Genomic DNA, 25,578 nt, shown 5'->3' on the forward strand with positions numbered 1-25,578 from the left:
CTCACCTGTTACCAAGTAACCAAGGAAGACACTCAGGCCTGTGCAAGTGAATGGGTTGGGCTAAGGCAGGGTTTGCAGTTTGAGGGGTTTCTCAGGCTGTTGCCTCCCCCACCCCACCCCCCCCCAAAAAATTGGAGACTTTTATTTTTAAATCAGGTGGTTAATTTGATGATACTATTATTATTATTATTATGAGCCTCGGTGGCGCAGTGGTTAGACTGCAGTACTGCGGGCGACTTCTGCTGACTGCTGGCTGACTGCAATTTGGCAGTTCGAGTCTCACCAGGCTCAAGGTTGACTCAGCCTTCCGTCCTTCCGTGGTGGGTAAAATGAGGACCCCGATTGTTGGGGGGCAAAAGGCTGACTCTGTAAACTGCTTAGAGAGGGCTGGAAACCACTATAAAGTGGTACGTAAGTCTAAGTGCTATTGCTTTTACCCTCTTTCATTCTTTCTTTCTTTCCTTCCTTCCTTCTTTCTATCTCTTTGTCCTTCCATCCCTTTCTCCCTCCCAGTGGTTAGAATGTAGTATTTCAGGCTAACTCTGCCGAGAGCCGGGAGTTCGATCCTGACCGGCTCCAGGTTGGCTCCATCCAAGGTCATTCAAATGAGGACCCCGATTGTTCGGGGCAAGAGGCCGACTCTGTAAACCGCTTAGAGGGGGCTGTGAAGCACTGTGAAGCGGTATATAAGTCTTGAGTGCTATTGCTATTATTTTGAAGATTGTCTGGAGATCCCTGGACGCAGCTCCCAAATTCCAGAATCCAGGCGGTCTTATGCAGTGGCAAAATATAATCCCATTCTTCACTGTTACTGTTGGTAAGTGAATTACACAGTCATTAAGCGAATCTGGCTTCCTCTACGGGCTTTGCTTGCTAGAAGCCAGCTGAGAAGGTCACAAACGGTGCTCACATCAGCCTAGAAATCTTTTATTTTATTTGTTTATTACGAAATTTATTCGCCGTCCATCTGCTATCAAACAACTCTGGACAGCTTACAACCTGTTCCATCCGTGATAAATATATGGATAGTTTCCAAATGCCCAAATTTTAATTGCGTAACCGTGAGAACGGATGGATGAATCGTAAGTCACCTTTTTTAGTGCCGTTGTCACTTTGAACTGTCACTAAATGAATGGTCGTAAGTCAAAGACCGCCTGCAGTAGATTGTGCGAGTGTGACTAACAAGCCCAGATAAAACACAAGGGCAGTTTTATTGATGGGGAGAGAGAACGGGAAAGTTTCAAGGACCGGTGAAAAATTGCAGACAAACCTCTTGGGAGTGTCGGAGTTAGTGAGCTAAGAGAGGTGCTTTCTGATCCAAATACAAACGAATTTATGTAAAAATTCAGAATAGAGCTGGAAGGGCCCTTGGAGGTCTTCTAGTCCAACCCCCTGCTCAAGCAGACTATACCATTCCAGACATTCTAGAGAGTCCAGTCTCTTCTTAATAACCTCCAGGGATTGAGCACCTACAACTTCTGGAGGCAGGTAGTTCCACTGGTTAATTGTTCTCAATTGTTAGGAAATTTCTCCTTAATTCCAGGTTGCTTCTATCCTTGATCAGTTTCCATCCGTTGCTTCTTGTCCTGACTTCAGGGGCTTTGGAAAATAAGTGATCCCCCTCTTTTTTTGCGGCGGCCCGTCAAATATTGGAAGCTGTTATCATATCACACCAGTACAGTGTTGGGATTCATTTTTTTTTTACTACCGGTTTTGTGGGCGTGGCTTAGTGGGTGTGACAGGAGAAGGATACTGCCAAATCTCCCTTCCTTCCCCACCCCACTAACCTGCTTTCCAGCTCTGTCCTCCTGTGCAGGGCAACCAAAGAAGACCCAGCCAATCAGCTGGAACTCGGGAGGCGGAGAATCGATGTGGGCGGGGCCAGTCAGAGGCGGGATTGGCCGGTTCTCCAAACTACTCAAAATGTCCGCTACCGGTTCTTCAGAACTGTTCAGAACCCGCTGAATAGCACTTCTGCCCTAGTCCTTCAATTCTCTAGACAAGCCAAATCCTAAATCCTGCAACCATTCATCATATGTTTTAATCTCCAGGCCTTTTAAATCATCCTCGTTGTTCTTCTCTGCAGTTTTTCTCGAAGTGTAATGTCCCTGCCGGCATGGATTTGTGCCACCCTTTTCGTCCGGACGTCTGCGCCTTCTGTTACACATTTGTGCCTAGATGGTGATTTGTTCACAACCCCCCACCCCCACCCCCGCATAAAACAAACGGGGAAATGGGATTAACATTAATCTCTTGCTAGCTATAAAGCCCAGTAAGTAATGCCTTATTTATGAATTCATCTTTGCAGCTAGACACTTGAAAACAGCCTTGTCCTTTCTGTTCTCAAACAAAACCCTCCAAGCATCTCACAAACTTCGTTTATAAAAATGAAAGGGAGCTAGTAAGAGTGATAATGAACACATAAGCCTTATAATAACTTGAAATGCACTGTAAAATCGCACAACTAAACAAGATAGTATTTTATTTTTTAGCAAAAATAGCGACAAGCTATAAGAGAGAACTACTTATTCCATCGGGGAATTTGAATTTGGGGGGCACGACAGAGAAGATTTCCCCCCCAAAAAACCACATTTCTGTAATCCCCCTTTTGTGGACTGATTTGAGGACAGGTTAAAAAAAGACCCAAATCATTTTTCTCTCTTCCCTACCTCTGTGCCAGCTGTTGGTATATTTATTAAAAGTTCCCATGGTTACATGGGAAAATAAAACTAAAATCATGTTTTGGTGACCTCATTTGCCATTTCTCTTTTTCTAACTCCAAACTTCTAATAACCAAGTTTTAAAATACATGATACGGAGCAGTGTTTTTCAACCTGAGCCACTTTAAAATGTGTAGATTTTAGCTCCCAGAATTCCCCAGCTAGCGTGTTTTAAGATGGGTGGACTTCAACTCCCAGAATCCCCCAGCCAGCATGCTCTAAGATGGGTGGACTTCAACTCCCAGAATTCCTCAGCCAGCATGCTCTAAGATGGGTGGACTTCAACTCCCAGAATTCCCCACCAGCATGCTTTAAGATGGGTGGACTTCGATTCCCAGAATTCCCCAGCTAGCTAGCCTGTGGGATTCTGGAAGTTGAAATCCACATATTTTAAAATGATCAAAGTTGATAAACATTTATATAAAGGAAAAACGATGGGAAAAAACACATCAGAAATAAATTATCACTGAAAATTATCATTTAAGCCAGAGAATAACAGAGACACTTGCTGAGGTCTCCTGAGCTGGATTCCGATTGCAAATAACAAAACCTCAAGGGTTGTTTTTTTTCTCAAATCTTCCTTCAAAAAGAGAGATGTAAAATATCCAGACTGGAAAAGAAATTTCTGTTTCCTTTATTCTGACTCCAGAGACAATCAGCATTTCGAAGCACAATTTGGATAGAGTCATTCAAATGTGAAATCAGCTAATTGCATGATTCTCGGGTGGGTATGATGATGATTTATAGTAAAGAACTAAAGATGATAGGATATTGCAAATAGGGGTGTAGACTAAGGCAACCCCTTCCCCAAAGGAAGGGAGATAGAGGCCGTCCTGATGTTCTTGATAACCCCATGAAAAACCAATATAGGATTCCCAGGTACTGAATTTTTTCCCCATCTATAAATCTTTACAGCTGCCACTGAACAAGAAATGAATGTTATTCTCAATCAAACATGTCCTTCGCACAATATCCTGACCTTTTGCAAGTTTTCTGGAGAATATTAGATTGGGAAATGTCGGAGCAACCTGGCAGAGAAGTGAGCTTTGAAATGTGCCCGCCTGGCAATGGGGTTTTTGTCTCGGAAGCAGACTAGCCAAGTCTAGAGAACAAAATAAAAGGTTACTGAGTACCCAAAGGGCAACTTTGAGCCTTGTCCTGTTGTTGGACAACAACGGTCTGTTGACAAAGAAAGCCACTGGCGCTGTGGAGAAGAGAAGAGACATCCACAGTTAGTCCTTGATTTACGACCAGGAAGAGACATAGCTGTTTCAATAAGTTGCAGACAGAGACACAGCTGTTTTAATAAGTTGCAGGCAGGAAGAAACACTGGTGCTTTAATAAGTTGCAGCCAGGAAGAGACATGGCTGCTTTAATAAGTTGCCAACAGGAAGAGACACAGCTGTTTTAATAAGTTGCAGACAGGAAGAGACACAGCTGCTTTAATAAGTTGCAGACAGGAAGAGACACAGCTGCTTTAATAAGTTGCCAACAGGAAGAGACATAGCTGCTTTAATAAGTTGCAGAGGGGAACTGCGTTTGCATTGAATCTAAAACCTGGCACAACTTATGAGTACTACACTATGTCCCTGCCAGCCCTTCAAGGTAAATCCGAGTAACAACCCAACGTCTTGTAGATCAGGACTCCTTTTATTGTAAAGATGGGGTAACAGAATCCTGCAAGTCTGATTGTGTTGTTCCTTTCCCCACTTCCCTTTGCCTCCCTGAGAATTAGAGGGAGATTTACTTATGTTATATTCCCGTCCTGGACTCGGACCTCTGTTATCTGACCATTGTCTTCATCGTTTCCCTTCCTTCTGTCCCTCAAGGCTGTTTCGCCACCACTACCGTAACAATTATTCAGATTTGACCTCTGAAAACACATTTCTGGGTTTCCCATTGAAAGGAGACCAGTGTATCTTAAATCCCAGCTGTTGGGGATATCACCCGCTTGTCCCATACTCGAGTTTTCCAGATGTGCTGAATTGGCTCCTTTAGGGCACCCAAAAGTGAGTGTTGGCTCTCCAATCTCACGTGCCATTCCTTATGTTCTTGAGCAACTAAGAAAACCACCTCTGCTTATCCAAAATATCACTCCATAACTCCAGGTTATTGGTATCTAATTGCTGCCCCATTAGTACAGCTTGGGAATTAAAATATTTAACAACGGCTAGGCCCAAATCTTTCTTTTTTTTATTTTTTTATTTTATTTTACAACATATCCATTTTTCAGTTCAACAAGTGTGCCACCTGGGGACATATATCTTGTGCACATATTCATATTGGATATATACCTCTTACTATAATGTCAATAGTTACATTCATATGAAAAACTACTCATCCTTATTTATCTTATCATTGTAGTAATCTTAATGCATTTTATCTTATATTCATTTAACTTCTTTCTTTATTTTCCAACCATTTATAAAATAAACCCCATATCATATGATATTCCGTTTCTTCTTGTTCTTTAATTGCCAATGTTAATCTGTTCATTTCTGCACATTCAAATGTTTTCAATCACCTCTTCCTCTGTCGGAATTTTATCATTTTTCCAATTTTGAGCAAATACAATTCTAGCTGCTGTAAATATATGTATAATTTGATATGTTTTTTCTTTACTATAGTTTTCGGGTCAGCTAGGGCCAAATCTATGGGGCATTTCTTTTAGGTCCCTGGAGATATTGTTGGGGTGGGGGGGTGGGAAGAGTTGTTGGCTCATATTTCTAGTGTCTTTTGATTTTCCATAAATCACTTTTCTCCACGAGGCCCTTCAAAAGCTCATTTCTCACCAGGGCTTTTTTTTTTTCAAACAAGAGAGGATGACGCTGGGTTTGTGATCCTGGCTAAGCCAGTTTGGAAGACACATCCGGCTGAAAGGAGCATCAGTCACAGAGAACTTAGCTGCTCAATGAACCTGGTTCACACAGGAGTTAATCCCCTGCCATCTTCTCGACCAAAGAATTCGATACTTTCACAGAACTGCCTTTGATCTGCCTTTGATCCTCGGCTGTGCTTCCATCCATCTCTGGATGACACGGACAGTTTCTCTTTTTTACAAGTAGGACACTTCCCCAATTAAAATCAACTAAAACCGCAGCAAAATCTCGCCAAGGTGCAAGCTCCTCGTCAGTCACTGAAAACAAGATCTGAGCTATGTTATTTAAATTATTTCAGGCTGATCGTGGCTAACCGTGGCAGCCTTGGGATGGTGTCAACCCCTTACATTAATTGGGCTTCTCCAGCTCATAATGGATCATTGCTCTCTGGCACCATTCCATAAGTAATGAAAGCTGCCCTGGGTTTTCTGAGAAAATCCAGCCTTGTAAAGTAGACCAGATCAGGAAACTGACTTCCTAGGAAAACTAAACCTCTATGAAATATTATTGTAGAATAACAGAGTTGGAAGAGACCTTGGAGGTCTTCAAGTCCATCCCTGCACCACTTCAGAATAGATGTCCAGTTTCTACTTGAAGGCCTCCGGTGACGAGCATCCTCAAATTTTTGAGGCAAGTTGTTCCATTGATTAATTGTTCTAAAACTCAGGAAATTTCTACTTACTTCCAGGTTGCTTCTCTCCTTGATTAGTGTGACGACCCAGAGTGGGATACAAAATCAACAAAGTCACAAAAAAACAGGTGAAGCCCCCTTTAATTCCTTCAATTTGGCTTTTAAAGCTCCAAATATCCGTGACTGGAGACAAAAAAACCTCCCCCACAAACAGTTGCAAAAAGGAGGAAATGCCGTTTAAACTAAAAATACCTATAAATTATAAATAGAAAAAACAACACAAACCACACTGAAGCAATTAAGGGAACCAAGCAAAGTAAGGGCTTGAAGACATCGGAATACACACTGGGAAGGACACCAAACTCCTGAGAGGAAAGACAGACCAGAGATATTTCCACACTTTGTTTTCAGCACTGGGCCATGCGCAATTTGTCCTTTTAAACAGTCCTCCCAGCTGCAGCACATGAAGGGGATCAAGGCCCTTTCCTCCCCCATAGACCACACCATTCACATTTCTCCCTGGTCCTCTCCTCCCTGCGTGCCCTAGGATGGAGAGGGGATGGGCCTGGCGCTTCCTCTGACTGCCCAACTGGCCTGTGCCTTTCCCCAGTTTTGTCCACAACCTCTGGAGCCACACTTCCACTCCTTGTCACGGGGGCACGACAATTAGTTTCCACCTGTTGCTTCTTGTACTGCCTTCAGGTGTCTCCCTCTTCTTTGTGGCAAATCCATTCCTTCAGCACCATCATAACTTTGGGTGGCTGCTGAAGAGGACCACGTTAAACACGGCAACCGTCATGAAGATGAACCAGTTGCCAAGAGTCTGGATTTTGATCCCGTGACCATGAGGAATGCCGCAACGGCCGGTTAAGTGTGAAAAAAAACAAAACACGTCACTTTTTCCAGTGCCGCGGTTAACTCTGAATGGTTGTAAGTGGAGAACTACAGGACTTGCAACTTTCCCTGTTCATGAATCCATTTTTTTTATGAAACGAAAAGGAAAGACCGCTCTCCAGAGAGCCAGACAGGGACCAGAAGAGGTGGATAGGGTGATGGTTGAGGTCATTCGTCTTGAAGGCCCCTCTTGACAAAGCAAATGGAAGATGTCAGGGAAGCGACAGCCCCGCTGTGCTCCAAATTAAACCCCAGTTCTCAGGTGCTTGTTTTTTTTGTTTTCCTTGTGTAGGATGTTAGCACCCACCCCGCTCCTAGAAAAAATCCTAGGAAATATTAAAAAGGCAGAATATTTCCCCTTAAAAAGAAAAGTAGAAACTCAAGAGGCAGAAACTCAGCACACACACACACCTTTGCTAATGGACTCTGACCTAGGCCAGTCTATTTTACATAACAAAGATCTACTCCAGGTAAAGCCATAATAGGAATTGCCTGAACACCCTTTCATTACATCATCATCCAGCGAGGCCCAACCAAGCCTGGGACTCAAAAGACAACCTACAGAGTTGCCCCTGCATGGCCCCATGGGAGTCTGACAACCAATCAGAACACAAGCTCAAATTCAAATCCCATCCAAAGGATATAAAACTCAGGGACTCTCGGCATTTCTGCCCTTCTTCCTTTTTTCACCCAAGGCATGTGATCCTGTCCACCATTAAACCATCTTTCCCAAGCAGTCACCATGTTTTCAATGTCTTTCTTCCCCACTTGGAACTGAACCCAGGAGGATAATTCTTCCAACGCTTGCAAAGTGATCGAAAGTGGCTCCTTCAGACTTAAGCCCTGTGTGACTAAGAACCATGCCAAATCCCCAAATGGGCCCCCTCCGAATCATTCACAGCCCCTTCAAAAAAGCAACCAGGCTCGAAACTCCAAGCTTTTATTTGCGTGTTTCCTCATGTCGAGTATAAATCATATATTGAAAGAGCAATTTGGGTTTGCTTGTTTGTTTTAAAAAAAACCTTTCTTTCTCCCTTACCATCAAAAAGGCAGATTTATTTTTAATCGGTGTTTTTGCACTGGAAATAGGATGCCTCATTATGCTGTTGACGTGTGATTAGAGAGGGCAGTGGGTATTTTTTTAATCACTAGTCTTTTCCCTGTATTTTCTAGCAATCAAAAGCAACTATGAAAATTTTTTCCCCAAGGTTTTAACCTCCCCCGTTGCCCTCCAGGGAACGGCGGAATTGTCTGAAATGCAAGAGAGAGAGAGACAGAGAGAAAGACAGATATAGAGATTGAGATAGATAGATAAATAGATAGATAATAGTTGATGATAGGGATATAGATAGATAAGATATGGATAGATAGATAAGATAGATGTAGGTAGGTAGACAGACAGATGGACAGATGTGTGTATTTGTGTGTTGTATATATCTATACGGATATGTATATTTATTTATTTACTTTATTTATTTATTGAATTTATATTACTGCCTATTCGCTCATGGCTACTCAAGGCAGTTTACACAATGTAAAACCATATTTAACATGCAAAATAAAAAATATGACATATATGTGTGTATCTATGTGCATAATATGTATTTGTATGTATATGTGTGTCTGTGTGCGCATGTGTGTGCGCGCATGTATGTATATATGGATCTATGTATGTAAGGATTCTCACTTCAGTCACACTGGGGTGGGGAAAAAAATCAAATAAGCTTTATTTACTAAATTTATATTAAGTATAATTGCATTTAAATTAAATATACATTTGTATTTAAATTTATTCAAAGTGTGTAACATTAGCCTCATGAGCCACAGTTCTCCGGGACTAAACTACTAATAATGATGGAAAAATAATTCTGCCACTAATTTCACTAGAGGCAACATTGCCTAGGCTTTGTTTACCAATGCCTTCGGGGTGGGGGGGGAGAGAGAAATATGGTGCTAAAAGTTATGTGCAAACATTGGAAACTGCAGTTATAGAGAGAGCTTACATGGGGAGAGAAAGGAGACCCCTTTTCAGGTCTCGTGTCAGGGAAAAAAAACGTCTGTTGAAGAAGGGAAATTGTTTTTTTCAAACTTTGTTCTGTAAAGGTTTGGGAGGTTTCAATTCAGACACAACGACACACAATCAGTCACGAGAGATTTGCCTCTAGATCAGAAATTCAAGGATACTTTTTTAAAAAAACCAAAAAAACCTAACAGTTTCATCGGCCTGGGAAAGTTTGAAATGCATTTGTAATAAATTTGGGAGGATATTCAGGTCTCAAAGGATCTCTACATCATACCGTCATTCCCCGATTTAACCGCCGAGATAGAGCCTGAACATTTCCGTTGCTAAGTGAGGTATCGGTTAAGTGAGTTTCGCCCCATTTTAGGACCTTTCTTGCCAAAGTTGTTAAGTGAGTTGCTGCAGTTGTTGTATCAGTCACACGGTTGTTAAGTGAATCGGGCTTCCCCATTGACTTTGCTTGTCCAAAGGTCGCAAAAGGGGATCACAAAACCCGGGATGCTGCAACCGTCATAAATATGAACCATTTGCCAAGCATCTGAATTTTGATCATGTGACCATGGGGATGCTGCAATGGTCAGTGTGTGAAAAACGGTCCTAAGTGTGCATCTGATGATTCTTGACTCTAGACGAATGAACCTTTTCTTTTATGTACACCCAGAGCATTTGCACCAAGACAAATTCCTTGTGTGTCCAATTACACTTGGCCAATAAAGAATTCTATTCTATTCTATTCTATTCTATTCTATTCTATTCTATTCTATTCTTGTACCCTGTGACTATTATTAAGTGTTGTACCTGATGATTCTTGACTCTTGGTTAATGTATCTTTTCTTTTATGTACACTGAGAGCATTTGCACCAAGAGAAATTGTGTCCAATCACACTTGGCCCATAAAGAATTCTATTCTATTCTATTCTATTCTATTCTATTCTATTCTATTCTATTCTATTCTATTCTATTCCTTATTCTCTTCTTTATTCTAGTCTATATTCTATTCCCTATTCTATTCTTTATTCTGTTCTATTCTATATTCTATTCTATTCCTTTTCTATTCCATTCTCTTCTCTCTTCTATGTCACTTTTCAGTGCCATTGTAACTTCAGTCACTAAGCAAACTGTTGTAAGTCGAGGACTACCTTGTAATCTACATCTCTCTTGGCTAGGACTGACAACCTGAAGCTTAAAAACCACATCCGGCCCATCCCAAAGCCTTAACTCTCCAGAACTGGATGCTAAACCGTATTTTTAAAAGATAAAGCAGAATTTTAGCAGAGGTTGGCTGCATTCATTCAATGAAAATAAATTGCGGTATTGCACACTGAAAATTAAAACAGATTTAACAGGCTCTGCCTAATTCCTTGACCTTCAGTCCATTGTCTCCACCATCTGTCTGAAGCTTAACCCAGAATCTGGGGAGGCCAGTTGCAAAACTTAGTCTAATCCAAGTTGGTTAATGTTAGGCTTTTTCTGGACGAAGGCAAAAATCCATTTACCCTGGATTAAGTGAAGAATTAGTTACTCAGACCATCTGTCATGCCCTGTTGGAATCTGATTCCAAGGGGGAGGTTGAGCAGCTGACAGGGAGTGGGAGTGTGGCCCCCTTGGCTGTGGAGGAAACTGGGGAAGGGCAGAGCCCAGCTGGGCAGAGCAGGAGGGAGGTAGAACAAGGGAGAGGGGGTTCGGAGGAAGACCCAGACCCACCCGCTCTTCATCCGAGGGCACGCAGGGAGGAACGGAGAAGGGAGCAACGTGGGTTGTATGGCTTACGGGGGAGGAAAGGGCCCTGATTCCCTTCATTAGCTGCAGCTAGGAACAGTGTTTAAAAAGGCAAGCTGCAGCAAAGTTGCTGGAATCAAACTGTGAGTTATCGAGGCTTATCTGGGTTCCTGGTGTCTTCCCAACTGTGTGTGTTTTGTTGGCCTTTGAAGTCTGCAATTCCTTATCCTGCCCTGTCCAGTTAATTGCTCCAGCGTGGTTTGTGTGGATTTTTAGTTACAGTTTGTTTACTCAAGTTTTCGCGGGTACTTACGTGTATGGTATTCAGCTTTGTTCGGGTATTTTCCCACGTCATTATAGTTGGGCTTTTAAAGACGAACACAATACAAGACAAACACAATACAGAAGCCTGATGATGGCAGATGAGATTCTGCCGAAACCTTGCTACAACTTTAAAAGCACAACTATAATGACGTGGGAAAATACCCGAACAAAGCTGAATACCATTAGTTACAGTTTGTATGTACTTTGAAGGTAACTGGACATTGGGAGCAAAGTTGGAGGCATTAAAGGGACTTTTCTTACTTATGTGACTGTGTTGCCATTATGCCACGCCCCGAGTCATCACACCATCTGTGACTGAATGTAGCTGTGGACATTAAATTCCTGCCTGGGCGTTAAAGGAGAAGACGGGATTTGGAGAGACGGCTGAAAGTAACTTTTTTTTTTTCCTCACGGCAATCGTATCTCAAGTTTTTAGAAACGTAGCCCCCACCCCTCCCGCCACACACACACACACACACACACACACACACACACACTCCCACAGATACAAATGCCAAGGAGCTGAGGAATTCTGAGAGAATCTTTTTTTTTTTCCTCATTATTGGTTCTGCTGTTTTTTCCTCTTGACCATGGCTGCGCCGACACCAACAAACAAGCCAGCCAGGCCCGCGATGGTCGCCCCCACAAAGAAATCTCGGACCTGCAAGGTGGAAAGAAAGACGACGGGTAAAGATTTGGCTCAGAACCAGAGCATAGAGCCAGGAGGGACCTTGGAGATTTTCTAGTCCACCCCTCTGCTCAAGCAAGAGACTCTATACCTGTCGACTCATAAAATATTTCTCTGGTCTTTTCAGAGTTGCCAACAGAAAGGAAAGGAGGAGCAGCGCAGCAGCTTGCAAAACCGAAAGCGCATTCCATAAATGTTTTCAAAGATAGTAACTAGGTGACCGAAGTTTCTGCCATGCAAAATTCTAACTGGAGAGCTTGATTGATGACTCTTGGCTATGGAAGTGTCCCATTGGAGGATATGAATTATGATACACCAAGGTAGCACTAGCATGTTTACTCCGAATAAATCTTAAGCTTTGTAAATCTGGCTAGAGACTATGATTTAATTGCGGATAACTACCGGAGCCCTCACAATATCATTTCAGATAGGTGGATGTCCAGTCTTTTTAAAAATCTCCAGTGATGAAGCACCTACAACTTCTGGTGGCCAGCTGTTCCACTGGCTAATTGTCCTCCCTGTTAGGAAGTTTCTCCTTAGTTCCAGGGTTGCTCCTCTCCTTGATGAGTTTCCATCCGTTGCTTCTTGTTTTGCCTTCTGGTGCTTTGGAAAATAGCTTGACACCCCCCCTCCTCCTCTTTGTGGCAGCACCTCAAAAATTGGGACACTGCTATCATGCCCCCCCCACCAGTCCTTCTTTTCTCTAGATTAGCCAGACCCAAATCCTGCAGCTGTTCTTCATATGTTTTAATCTCCAGGTCTTTAATCATCTTAGTTGGTCTTCTTTGAAAAAAATAATAATTATGTATATGTTTTTCATCAAATCCCACCCCACCTTCCATGTTCCTGATGTGCTAATATGGCAGCCGCCAGAAGCGATTGGCAACTTGTCAATCAGTCCTAGAGGAAGGCAAAAGAGCTGGAATTTGGGCAGGGAGGGAGGGGTCTGCTTTGTAGGGGTCTGGGGTGTTGCAGACATTGCTTTGTTCCCCCAAAGAAGACCCTCCTCTTACAAGGAACGCTCACCATTACAACCCCAACTGAACTGAAAATTCCCACCGCTAAGGAAAATGGTTGTTAATTGAGTTTTAGTACAGAGAGTCCGTCATAAATATGAAATCAGGTGCCAAGCATCTGAATTTTGATCACGTGACCAGGGGGATGTGTCATGCTGTGGCGGTGGTAAGTGTGAAAAACGGTCCTAACTCGCTTTTTCCAGGGCCGCTGTACCTTTGAACTGTCACTAAATGAGCGGATGCAAAGACTACTTGTATAGTCGAGGCTTTATATGGCAAACTCAGGAGGGTTAAAAGGAGGCATTTACACACAAGCGTTCTTCCAAGGCTTGCAAACCTGCACACACACACAAAAAAAGGACCCCCAATTTTGTCCAGAAAAGTTTGAAAGGAACCCCTTACTTGATCGCTCCTGGCCACGCCATAGCGCAGTTCGGTGACGAAGTGCTCACAATTCTCGCTGGTGATTTTATATTCTAGTTCTTGGCCCACTTTCTCTTCAGCCAGTTGGATAATCTTGTTAACGGGCAGTGGGGCGTATTTGGAATCGTATTTGTTGTTGACCCGGTAACGGTCATGGCCCACCACTTCCAAGAGCCGCTCCTTCTTCACCAAGGCCTTGTTGGTGAGGGTGGACATGAGGCTGGCGCAACCAGCTCCCGCAAGTTCGCCTTGAGGGTAGGAAAGAAAGAGTCATTCATGGAGAGGGCCTGATAGGGCCTAGGGCAGACTTGTGGACTTCAACTCCCAGAATTCCCCAGCCAGCCAGGGGGATTCTGGGAGTTGAAGTCCACAGGACTTCAAGTTGCCACGGTTGGATAAATCTGTCCTCGATATTAGCTTAGATCAGCCTTCTGTTCCTTGGACATCCTTCTGATAGGTGGACTTAATTCTCAGAAATAAAGCTCTTCTTAGCTCTTCGCTAAGAATTCTGGGAAAGGAAGTCTACAAGTCTTAAAGTTGCCAAGGTGAAATACCTTTGAAAGTGTTTAAGGCACCAGGCCAGAAACTGGGAAACAGTGAGTTCTAGTCCCACCTTAGCCATGAAAACCAGCTGGGTGACCTAGGGTTAATCACCAGGACATAGTGAGTTATATTCCCACCTTAACCATTAAAAACAACTGGGTGACTTTGGGACAATGACTAGAATAGTGTGAGTTCTAGTTCCATCTTAAGGATGAAAGCCAGCTGGGTGACTTTGGGCCAGTCTTTCTTTCTCAGCCTAACTTGACAAGGTTGTTGTTGCGGGGAAAATAAGAGAAGGAAGATATGTTGGATATGTTTTCCAACTTCAGTTATTTGTAAAAATTATAAAGGCTGGATGCAACTAATGCTTAAAAAAATGGGTATACTACATATTTAAAAATATTTACTGCATTTTTTAAAAAAATCACATGATGACTGCTTTATAACTGCACTGTTTTACAACAGAAATCCATTTTTTTCAGCGCCAATATAATTCCGAATGCTCACTAAATGACTGGTCATAAATCAAGGAGTACTTCTATCCTGGCCAACATTGCTAATTTCCCAGAGTTAGAATCGTGGTTAAAATGCAGAGGTGCAAACCAAGCTTGGACATTTGCCCCGCCCATCCAAGAGAAGTTTCCTTACTTGGCGGAGCGAGATGGATCACGTAACCATTTCCCACGTAGATCGCCCAGTGCTGGTAGGCCAAGCGGAAGATTTCTATCAAGTCCCCAAGCTCTAGATCAACCTGTGAATAAAAGAAGATGGTCAGGAGCAAGGAACCAGGATCACACGCCAAGTTGCAGTTTAAAGAAGGTTTATTGCTGAGGAAACTAACCAAGGAGAGAATCAACCTGGAACGAAGGAGAAGAATTCCTAACAATGAGAACCGTTAACCAAACTGCCTTCGGAAGTTCACTGGAGGCTTTTACGAAAATAGGAGCCATTTATTCAGAAATACGATAATTCTGAGAGAACAGGGGGTTGAACTAGATGACCTCCAAGGGTCAACTCATAAAATATTTCTGTGAGTTGCCAACAGAAAGGGAGGGGGAAGCAGCGGGCAGCTTGCATTCCATAAATGTTTTCATAGATAGTTTCTAGGTGACTGAAGTTTCTGCTGTGTAAAATTCTAACTGGAGAGTAGGATTGATGACTCTGGGCTATGGAGGTGTCCCATTGGAGAATATGAATGATACACCCAAAGGGTGGGGGCAAAACCAGGGTCAAGGGTGACAATGAATGATGCGCCTTGGAATCGGTTACACCCAGGCAATGCCGCATCTTTTAACTCCCAATAAATCCTTTTGGAGTTTGGCTAGAGACTCATGATTTAAATGAGGTTATGTGCCGGAATCCTGACAGCAAGGTCCTTTCCAACTCTGCTACCGTGAGACTTGTCAACTAACGTTCAGTACTAAATTGGTACTAGATAAGTGTCGACAGAAATCAAGAGAGGTTGGAGTGTGAAAGTCATGACTCTCTAGGCTAATGACTTGCTTGCCTCCGCCCGCCCCCATCCCTGCCTGCTCTTCTCCTACACAAACCAAAGAAAACACATTCGCAAACGCAAAACAGATGTAAACCCCGCGCTTTAAAAATAAACCTTCCAGCTAAAAAAAAAAAAAAAAAAAAAAAAAAAAAAAAAAAAAAAAAAAACACCCAAACACAACCCACCCCACCCCCCCCCAAGGCATTTGACATTGAGAAAAAGCGACCTCTATAAGAGCTAGTAAACAAAGAAACCTCAGTCACCAGATAATCCAGGCTAAAGAAGGGGCATTCCAGAACAGTGGACAAACGTTTCTTTTATAGAAAAAGGCCTGCTGCTTTGGGCTCTGATGGAGATGCACTGAAAGCCCTTTGTTCCTTAGCAATGCAAATTATTGTACCATTGTTTGTTTGTTGACACACTTTTCAGATTGTCTCCCCCCAATAAAACAGACAACTTGTTCCTATCAGCAATTCGTTTTAACATTCTCTTGAATGATGCTAAGTGTTCTTGAAGGATTTTTGTAGCCCGAGATAGTCCTTATCTGTAAGAAATGTTTTTTCCACCCCCCCTAGCTGCACAACACCCCTCCCCATGCAACCAACAATCGTTGTGGCTCTTGTTGTGCTTGTTATTACAGATGCTGAATCAATTCCAAAGCTTCCCTCATGTCCTGGAGGGATCTTTCTCCTTATTGATTAGTTTTTCCAGCAATTCATTATTTACAACCAGCTAATCCGAAGGAACACATCATATTAGGTACACAGAATCAGATTCCCCCATTGCAGCTAAAGGTTAGTGTTTCAAAATGTTTGAGCAATCAATTATAAACCTGATGCTCGGGGCGCTTTTATTTAATGAAGGAAAATAATGTCAAAAACTAACCTTAGCAGATACATGCACACACCTGCAAACAAATATTCTGTTCCACTCCATAAAACGCTGGGCAATCTGCGTTACAGGTAGTTCTCAACACACAACGGTTCATTTTAGTGACCATTCACAGTTACAACGGCACTGAAAAAAGGTTTTTCACACTTATGACCCCTGGAACATCCCCACGGGCACTTGATCAAAATTCAGAAGCTTGGCAACTGACTTGTACTTATGACGGTTCGAGTATCCTGGGGTCATGTGACTTTCTGACAAGCAAAGTCCGCGGGGAAAAGCCAGATTCACTTAACAACCAGGTCACTAACTTAACAACTGCAGTGATTCGCTTAACAGCGGTGGCAAAACAGGTCACAGACCTGGCACAGCTCTCTTAACAAATGCATGACGGAAATTCAGGTCCCGACTGCGGTTGTTAAGTCAAGGAATACCTGTACTCCAACAGGAAACAAACCTTTTCGGATAAAATTTATTGAGATAAATCCCAGAGGTGCTTCTCCAAAAGACAATTAAACTTTCTTGGATATTTTTCCCTTGAAAATATTTCGCTTCTCATCCAAGAAGCTTCTTCGGTTCTTGGATGAGAAGTGAAACATTTTCAAGGAAAAATATCAAAAAAAAAAAAGGTCCAGTTTTCTTTCAAAAAGGACCTTTGGAGCAACTATGGCCTGAATAATTGAGTATCTCCATAGTTATTTAAATAAAGCTATCTTCCATGGCTTAGAGTTCACCAGATAGTGACTCTGCTGTTCTTTAGCAAACATGACCTCAGCCAGCTAAGTCCAATTCACACATACAAAACGCACAAATACTTCAATAAACAACAGCCCAAATCGTGCCCACAAAGCAGGATTTTGAAACACCCAAAGATTCAGCTACTCAAGAACCGAATGCAACCCAACCCATTTGTACGGCAAAGAGCTGTGCACAGACACACACAAACACTGCTTCTATAGTTCTCCCTTATTGCAGCATCCTTGCCCACAAAAGGCCCCAAACCTGTGGGAAGAAATGGCTGCATTCACACAACATCTTTCATTGGGTTTGCGAAGTCTCGCCATTTTTCGGGTTGTGCATTACACCAAGGTGCAGTACATTACTCCAAGTGGCTTGGCTTGACCAGATCTAAGCCATCTACCCAAATCTTTCCCTAAAACCCATCTAGCCAAAACCTATGTTGTCATTGTGAGTGCTGTCTTGGGTTAACTCCCTTTTTTATGAACTCAACTGTTCCTTCCTTAGCTCCCCTACAAGGTAACACAATCAGTAAGGATCCTGTATTTCCAACAAAGCAAACCACAGAATTTTATTCCATATTCCAGCAAAGCAAAAACACAGGTGTCTGATATCTGCACAAAACCTCATGGGACACATTTATGCATGCAAAACAAAAGCCCTAGGAACTGTATTTTCAAATTATGTTCATATACTCACACATATTGCCTTCTTAAAATGCACTTTTAAATAATTAGAATACAGAAAATAGGTACCTTTCCAATTATTTTTAAACTAAGCTACCCAATTTATGTTTATCATAATATTGAACAACCTTAAGTTCCATAAATTAGTGAGCTGGGTAAAAAGTTACTTTTAAAAATCATATTGATTTGACTGGCTTTTATGAGAAACCCAAAGAGAACCGTCATTCTCTTGGGCGTAAGTGAAATGTTTGGGCGCAACTGCTCTCAAGTCAATAACCTGCTTGCAAATATGCCAAAGTTTTTGTGCAATTTTTTTTTTCTCATGAAACTTTAATTTCGTTTCCAAAATTAAAGTACAAACCTCAAAAGAAAACAAGAGCCAAGCAAAAGCAAAGATGACGAGGAAAAAAAAAACTGCATAAAAAGGAATTTAAAAAAAAAAACATACACATGGATTGTCCCTCCTGGTTGAATATATTTCAACAATAGTAGTTTCTCTTCTGCCCACTCCACCCCGTGCAAAGCCAAAGCCACAGTTAATGAACTTCTGATATTTGCACAATTTTAATGCCACCCTCTCTCTCTCCTGCTCACTTACCTCGTCCATGATGAATATGTTAGTTTTGTTTCTCTCTGCTCGCTGCAGCTTTGGCTTTTTCACCAACACAGGACACACCCATGCACATACAACCGCTCCCCCACACTCACACACACTGTCCTTTTGGAAGCTGCCTGAAACAACTAACAATTTGGAACAAACAGGATGGAAAGTGAAATTGGGAGCGCTGAGTCTGCTCTGAAAAGCACCGCCTGGAAACATTGACTCAGTCCAATAAGGGATAGTTAGCCAATGAGCCACTATCATGTGTGTGTGTGTGTGTGTGTGTGTGGTGTGGTTTGTGGGTATCCAATGTCAGCCTCTAAGCAGCAGCGCTCAGCCATTTTCCCCAAATAACCAGGAAAGCCCGTCAAAAACTTCATGCCTCCTGTAAGCCCATGGATTGGAAGTTTAGCCTGCAAAAAAGTTTCTACTTCATTTATGCAACCCAACAGGACAGACGCAGACTTCAGAGTATAATTAGAAGTGCAGAAAAAGAATTAGTACCATCCTGCCTTCCATGGAGGACCTGGATACTGCAGGGTCAAAAAGGGGGCTGTGAAAATACCTACAGACCCCTCACATCCTGGACATAAACTGTTTCAACTCCTTCCCTCAAAACGATGCTATAGAGCACCGCACACCAGAACAACTAGACACAAGGACAGTTTTTTCTCCAAACGCCATCACTCTGCTAAACAAATAATTCCCTCAACATTGTCTAACTATTTAGTCTGCATTACTATTACTGTTAACCTTCTCATCACTCCTTATCACCCATCCTCTCCCACATGTGACTGTATGGCTGTAACTTTGTCGCTTGTATCCTTACGATTATTATTGACTGTATGATTTGATATCTTATTGTACCCTATAACTATATTCTATTTACTATATACCCTATTACTATATAACTCTATGACAATTATTAAGTGTTGTAGCTGATGATTCTTGACTCTTGACAAATGCATCTTTTCTTTTATGTACACTGAGAGTATTTGCACCAAGACAAATTTCTTATGTAAACGACCACACTTGGCCAATAAAGAATTCTATTCTATTCTATTCTATTCTATTCTATTCTATTCTATTCTATTCTATTCTATTCTATTCTATTCTACTCTACTCTACTCTACTCCGTTCCATTCCATTATATTCTAAAAAGTTTCTACTTGGTTTATACATGTAGTCCTCGACTTACGATTGGAACTAGAATTTCCATCACTGAGCAAAACAATGGTTAAGGGATCCACAACCGATTTGATGACCTTTGGCCCTGGTTGTTAAGTGAATCACTGGAGTGAAGTGACTCCTGCCATCGTTAAGTGAATCACCTGGTTGTGGCAGGTATTAATCACGGTTGCGGTGTCCCCCGGGGTCCTGCGAACCTGTTTTGTGTCCGCCTGACAAGCAGAGCCAGATTCGCTTCCCAACCCTGTGATTAACTTAACTGTGGTGATTCACTTAGCAACAGTGGCAGGAAAGGCTGTAAAACGGGGCAAAAGTCACTAAATAAAATATCTCGTTTAGGAACAGAAAAATTTGGGCTCAATTGTGGTTCTAAATCAAAGGCTGCCTGTAGAGTTATAAACCAACATAATATAATAACGCGGATCCCTTTAGTGGAAAAAGGCAGAAAATGCATATAGTTCAGTAGTCTATACGTTCTTTCAGGACTCATTTATTCAGTGGGGTAACTTACCAGATTGGAAAGCTTTGCTTGGATGGTTTTAGGAATCAAGTTCTCCCTCTGTTCCATGCCACCATGTGCTACGGTGCCATGTGCTACGGTACAGCCACGACCTGAGACATCAAACCAACATTGTCAAGCCAGGAAGACTCACATCCGTTTGTGCCTGTATCCCGTCTCCCTATCCCGGTGTTGGCGAACCTTTTTGTTGTCTGCCGAAAGCGTGCATGCGCGCAATGCAATGTTCTCCGCCCCCCTGCACATGAACGGACAACACGCCTGCCCCGTGCACTGCGCTTATGCATGGCTCCCAGCTGATTTTCAGCCCGTTTGAGGCCGTTTTTGCCCTCGTGGAGACTCGAGGGAAGCCCCGGGAGGCTGAAAATGGGCCCATTTGGTCACTTCCGGTATTTCCGGAAGGCCCATTTTTCGGCCTCCGGAGGCTCCCGTCGACAAACTTCTCACTTAGCAACATAAATTCTGGACTCAATTGTGGTCATAAGTCAAGGACCACCTGGTTCGCTTATTTCTGTAAACTATTGAAAAAAACAAACTAAACCCTCCACTTTAATAAATAGTTATTGCTTTGCTTGAATTAATCCTTTGCGTAGATAGATAGATAGATAGATAGATAGATAGATAGATAGATAGATAGATAGATAATAGATAGATAGACAGATATCCTTCTCTCCTCTCTCTCTCTCTCTCCTTCTCTCTCTCTCCTTTCTCTCTCTCCTTCTCTCTCCTTTCTCTCTCTTTTTCTCTTTCTCTCTCTCCTTCTCTCTGTTCTCTCTCCTTCTCCTTTCTCTCCTTCTCTCTCTTTTTCTTTCTCTCTCTCCTTCTCTCTCTCTCTTCTCTCTCCTCCTTTCTCTCTCTCCTTCTCTCCTCTCCCTTTCTCTCTCTCCTTCTCTCTCTCTCTCTTTCTCTCTCTCTCTCTCTTTTCTCTCTCTCCTTCTCTCTCCTTCTCTCTCTCTCCTCTCTCTCTCTCCTCTCTCTCTCTCTCTCCTTTTCTCTCTCTTTCTCTCTCTCTCTCTATAATTCAGGGTTATGTTCTTATCAGCTCCACATCAAACTCAGGGCGCCTGAACTTCCGGCTTACACAGCTGTGTTCGGTTGCACAGGTCATCCAGAGGCCTGTACCTTTGGCGAGCAAAGCCTGGTGGGGCAACTTTTTGCTTTTTTTCAACACCACCGTGCTACTTGTCTTCCCCGCGCCTGAGGCTGCCTTGGCGGGCATCCCTGGCTGGTCTCCCTTGGCGTTCACGTGCGGCGCGCGGAGGAGGCCACTCCGTGCTCCGCTCATCGTGGCGTTGGGAGGTCTTGGCGGCTGCTGCTTCTCGGTGACACTCAAAGGTTGGGGGCCATGTCCGACTGAGGAAGCCTGGGCTGTCCCCACCAACGCCCGTCGGCTGTTCTTCTGCTTGGCGCGGCCTTGTGGACAAGCCGCCGGCTTTGCTTCGTTGTCCTCTGTCCAACATAGCTTCTTCCCTGCTAAACTGGGGTGCGCTGTAGATCTGCCAGCGTCCTTCTTCAAGGGGGGCTCCTTTTGAAGGGGGGGCGACCTGCCCGGTGGGCCCTTGTTGAGGGGCTTGGGATCTGTGGAGGCCTCCAGGGCTGAGGGCTTAGCTGCAGCCTGCTTCTTGCCTGTCGGCAGCTGAAGAGGAACCGAGGCTGACGCCTTCATGGTGCCCCCCTTGGCGGGCAGGGTCTTGCGGGGGTGAGCAACGTTCTGGCAGGATCCGCGATCACAGAACCAAACAAAGAAGTCAGACATAGCACTAGCCAGGCTGGGTGTCCTGCCTGGGTGTCCTGGCAGCTGCTGCGGGTCCTGAATGGATTATGACAAGGGGCATCTCTTGGCAACAGGGTCTTATGACACCCCCCCCACCTGCCCCTCCCTTTTGCTTGGCATCGCTGGGTGGGACAAGGGTGCCCCCCCCCGCTGCCCTAGCCTTACATAAGAAATCACTGGAGTGTATGGAGAAATCGGAGGCAGCCTTGACCTGTGTCCTTAGTTTGTTATGTGGTGGGCTGAAATTAAATAAGTGAAGTCAAGAACTGCTGCAAAAAGAAGAGTGGAATGGAATGGAATAGAAATAAGAATAGAATTACTAGAAATAGGAATGGAATAGAATAGAATTAAGAATAGAATAGAATTACTAGAAAGAAGAATAGAATAGAAATAATAGGAATAGGAATAGGAGTGGAGTGGAGTGGAACGGAATGGAATAGAATAGAATAGAATAGAATTGGAAAGAACAGAATAGAATAGAATGAAATAGAAATAAGAATAGAATTAATAGAAATAGAAATAAGAATATAATAGGAATAGGAATGGAGTGGAGTGGAATGGAATGGAATGGAATGGAATAGAATTGGAAAGAACAGAATAGAATAGAATTGGGAAGAACAGAATAGAATAGAATGAAATAGAAATAAGAATAGAATAGAAATAATAGGAATAGGAATGGAGTGAAGTGGAGTGGAATGGAATGGAATAGAATAGAATAGAATTGGAAAGAACAGAATAGAACAGAATGAAATAGAAATAAGAATAGAATTAATAGAAATAGAAATAAGAATAGAATAGATTAACAGGAATAGGAATAGAGTGGAGTGGGGTGGAATGGAATGGAATGGAATGGAATAGAATAGAATAGAATAGAATAGAATAGAATAGAATAGAATAGAATAGAATAGAATAGAAGGGCTAGCAGGGACCTTGGAGGACCAGCCTCCTACTGAAGGCATGAGACCCTATAGCATCCTGGATAAATACTGTAAAAAAATAAAATCATAACACAAAAGAAAATAAAAGCACCTGGAAACAACCAAGCCAAAATACACTTGGAGGAAACGAAAGTGGGTTGGCCTCCCTACACACACACACACACACACACACACACACACACACACACACACACACACACACACACACACACACACACACACACACACACACACACACACACACACACACACACACACACACACACACACACACACACACACACACACACACACACACAAGACAAACACGCACAGTAAAAGAATGCCAAACACCAACTACAAGTGAAGATCAATTCAGTAACCAAATCCTGTTGCTTGCTAAATGTTGCTCACACATACACACAGGTCTTATTTTAGAACTTTCCTGCCTAGCGGAGAAACAAATGCTGGAAATAAGAGCCTGGTTTGCCCCGCTACCCTCCACCTCCGCCCCCCACCCCCGCAAAAAAAAGTCACACACTTGCTCTACTCTGCATCTCCAAACCAGAAAAACTGCGGGGAAACAGGAAATTGCACTGAATTAGTTATTCTATTCAGCACAGGGGCCCATGGATAATAATAATAATAATAATAAAAAGCAAACCTTTTTCCGGCTGAAGCCAACCAGCAAGTCAGCTGGGATTTTGACACATCAGCTGATAAAACCGCTGAAGGGAGGAACCGGTCAAAGGCGGCCTGACTCCTCCCTTCCGTGTCCTTGGGAAAAACCCATCCCCCCCCCACTTCTAAAAGCAACTGGGAGTTCAAGGGCAGCGTTGCCGCCCCCTGCTGGAGAAACGTGGATCCATATCTGTTTAACATCTGCCTGGCAATCCATAGAGAACATAGAATTATAGGATTGGAAGCAGAGGTGGTAATTCAGCTGGTTCTGACCTGTTCTGGAGAACCGGTAGCGGAAATTTTGAGCGGTTCGGAGAACCGGCCAATCCCACCTCCGACTGGCCCCGCCCACATCTATTCTCCGCCTCCCGTTGAGTCCCAGCTGATCGGCTGGGTTCTTCTTTGGTTGCCCTGCACAGGAGAACGGAGCTGGAAAGCAGGTTAGTGGGGTGGGGAGGGAAGGGGGATTTTGTAGTATCCTCCCCCTGCCACACCCACCAAGCCACGCCCATAGAAATGGTATTAAAAAAATTTTGAATCCCACCACTGGTTGGAAGAGACCTTGGGGGACTTCTAGCCCATCCTTCAGCTTATGCAGGAGACTTCATTCCAGACAAAGGGCTGTCCAAATTTAAAAAGATGTTATTAAAATTACACATTAAAACTATACATCTAAATTTATTTGTTTGTTTGTTTGTTTGTTTTAGTTTATCAAGCATGTATGAGAAAACAAGTATAAGTATGAACGTAACACATAAACATATAAGTATAAACAGGTATAATCGGTATATACATGATAAACGTGTACGAATAAATGGGAACCGTAGGACAGGGACGGTAGGCACACTGGTGCGCTTAAGCACACCCCGTTACAGGTCTCTTAGGCATGGAGCGAGGTCCACGGTAGACAGTTTAAGGTTAAAGTTTTTTGGGGGGGTTGAGGATGTAACAACAGAGTCAGGTAGTGAATTCCAGGTGTTGACCACTCTGTTGCTGAAGTTGTGCTTTCTGCAATCGAGTTTTGAGCGGTTTACTTTGAGTTTGTATCTATTGTTTGCCCGTGTGTTATCGACGTTGAAGCTGAAGTAGTCATTGACAGGTAGGACGTTGTAGCAGACAATTTTGTGTACTAAGCTTAGGTCAGACCATAGGCAGCGTAGTTCTAAGTTGTCCACGTCCAAAATTTCAATCCTGTTGGCATAAGGAATTTTATCGCGAGCCGAGGAGTGACACAGACATCACCAATGCTGCATCGCTTATCCCAGACCAGAGGGAGGAGAAAGCTTTCCCTGTTGAATTTCTGCCACAATCACCAATGTAGTCTAGATCCAAAAGCGGAGAAGCGGGGTGGGGGAAATACAGCCTGAATTTGATAAAGATGGGGAGCAGGAAACCAAATCGCACCCACTAAATCAGTGTTTTTAAAACCTTGGCACTTTTAAGACGTGTGAGGTTGGCTGAGGAATTCTGGGAGTTCAAGTCCATGTGAATCTTCAAGTGGCTAAGACTGAGAAACACAGTACTAGATAAGTACTAGACTAATACCTCCAGGGTGAGCTGGTGAATGCGATTCATTTCCTCCCCAAATAATTTTGTTATCGATATACTTGAGAACGTTGGCGAAGCACATGGGTGCCTGACAATTTGAGAGTGCAAATTGAGGCCCAGCTGGAAACAATTTCCAACCTCTGCAGTTCTCAGCCTGCTGATTAGAGTCCAAATATCCAGTCCAAATATCCATTCAAGAAAGACAGTAAGGGGTAGAGATGAAGGTTCTAGATTAGGAGACCCAGGTTCTAGACCCCTTGTGGAAAGCAGCCACCAATGGACATGGGGGTGCCCTGGGTTCAGATATGGAATGTGGAGATGAGACATCGCCTTGGGCGCATCAAATCAACATTAAATGGGATGCTGCTCACTTCAAATCTGGAATGTTATATCAAGAGACCTCAAGAAAGTTCACTGATGAATTCCAGCCTAACCATCTAGGACAGGGGTCTTCAAACTTGACAGTTTTAAGACCTGTGGACTTCAACTCCTAGAAGTCCTCCTCCAGTCATGTTAGCTCAGGAATTCTGGGAGTTGGAAGTCCACAAGTCTTAAAACTTTGCCAGATCTGAAGACCCATGATCTAGACAAGGAGCCTGCAACTCTCGGGCTGAGAAGATAGAGGTTGACCCACTTAGATGAAGAAGATGGAGCCTCGGAGCCCCAAAGGAGTGCCCAACCAAGGTCA

At 43.2% G+C, this 25,578-nt stretch overlaps 2 protein-coding genes across 3 annotated transcripts; both read right to left on the reverse strand.

Moving 5' to 3' along the window:
- Positions 1–11,717: 11,717 nt before the first annotated feature.
- On the reverse strand, positions 11,718–23,434 carry LOC113446599 (phospholipase A and acyltransferase 3-like). 2 transcript variants are annotated; one of them, XM_087913703.1, is made up of 5 exons: positions 23,326–23,434; positions 19,965–20,065; positions 14,506–14,608; positions 13,294–13,562; positions 11,718–11,848 (listed from the first exon to the last, which is right to left on the reverse strand). In XM_087913703.1, the coding sequence occupies exons 2-5, from the start codon at positions 20,019–20,021 to the stop codon at positions 11,747–11,749; spliced, it is 531 nt and encodes a 176-aa protein (XP_087769829.1). In that variant the 5' UTR covers positions 20,022–20,065; positions 23,326–23,434; the 3' UTR covers positions 11,718–11,746. The 2 variants fall into 2 exon arrangements, with proteins under 2 accessions (XP_087769829.1, XP_087769828.1); XM_087913702.1 differs by lacking the exons at positions 19,965–20,065; positions 23,326–23,434 and adding an exon at positions 18,263–18,414.
- On the reverse strand, positions 20,074–21,808 carry LOC148124563 (uncharacterized). The gene has a single exon (XM_087913704.1). The coding sequence runs from the start codon at positions 21,724–21,726 to the stop codon at positions 20,998–21,000; it is 729 nt and encodes a 242-aa protein (XP_087769830.1). The 5' UTR covers positions 21,727–21,808; the 3' UTR covers positions 20,074–20,997.
- Positions 23,435–25,578: the final 2,144 nt, after the last annotated feature.

Source organism: Pseudonaja textilis, chromosome 16, assembly GCF_049901715.1.
Source record: "Pseudonaja textilis isolate UNSWEBS1 chromosome 16, rPseTex1.2, whole genome shotgun sequence".
NCBI lineage: Eukaryota > Metazoa > Chordata > Lepidosauria > Squamata > Elapidae > Pseudonaja > Pseudonaja textilis.

Excerpts from the sequence above, each read along its gene's own strand:
- LOC113446599 (XM_087913703.1), bottom strand. The coding sequence starts at position 20,021 with ATGGAACAGAGGGAGAACTTGATTCCTAAAACCATCCAAGCAAAGCTT. Across the intron at positions 13,563-14,505 it reads GATCCATCTCGCTCCGCCAA|GCGAACTTGCGGGAGCTGGT; the intron begins GTAAGGAAACTT and ends CCTACCCTCAAG. Across the intron at positions 11,849-13,293 it reads GCGTGGCCAGGAGCGATCAA|GTCCGAGATTTCTTTGTGGG; the intron begins GTAAGGGGTTCC and ends TCCACCTTGCAG.
- LOC148124563 (XM_087913704.1), bottom strand. The coding sequence starts at position 21,726 with ATGTCTGACTTCTTTGTTTGGTTCTGTGATCGCGGATCCTGCCAGAAC.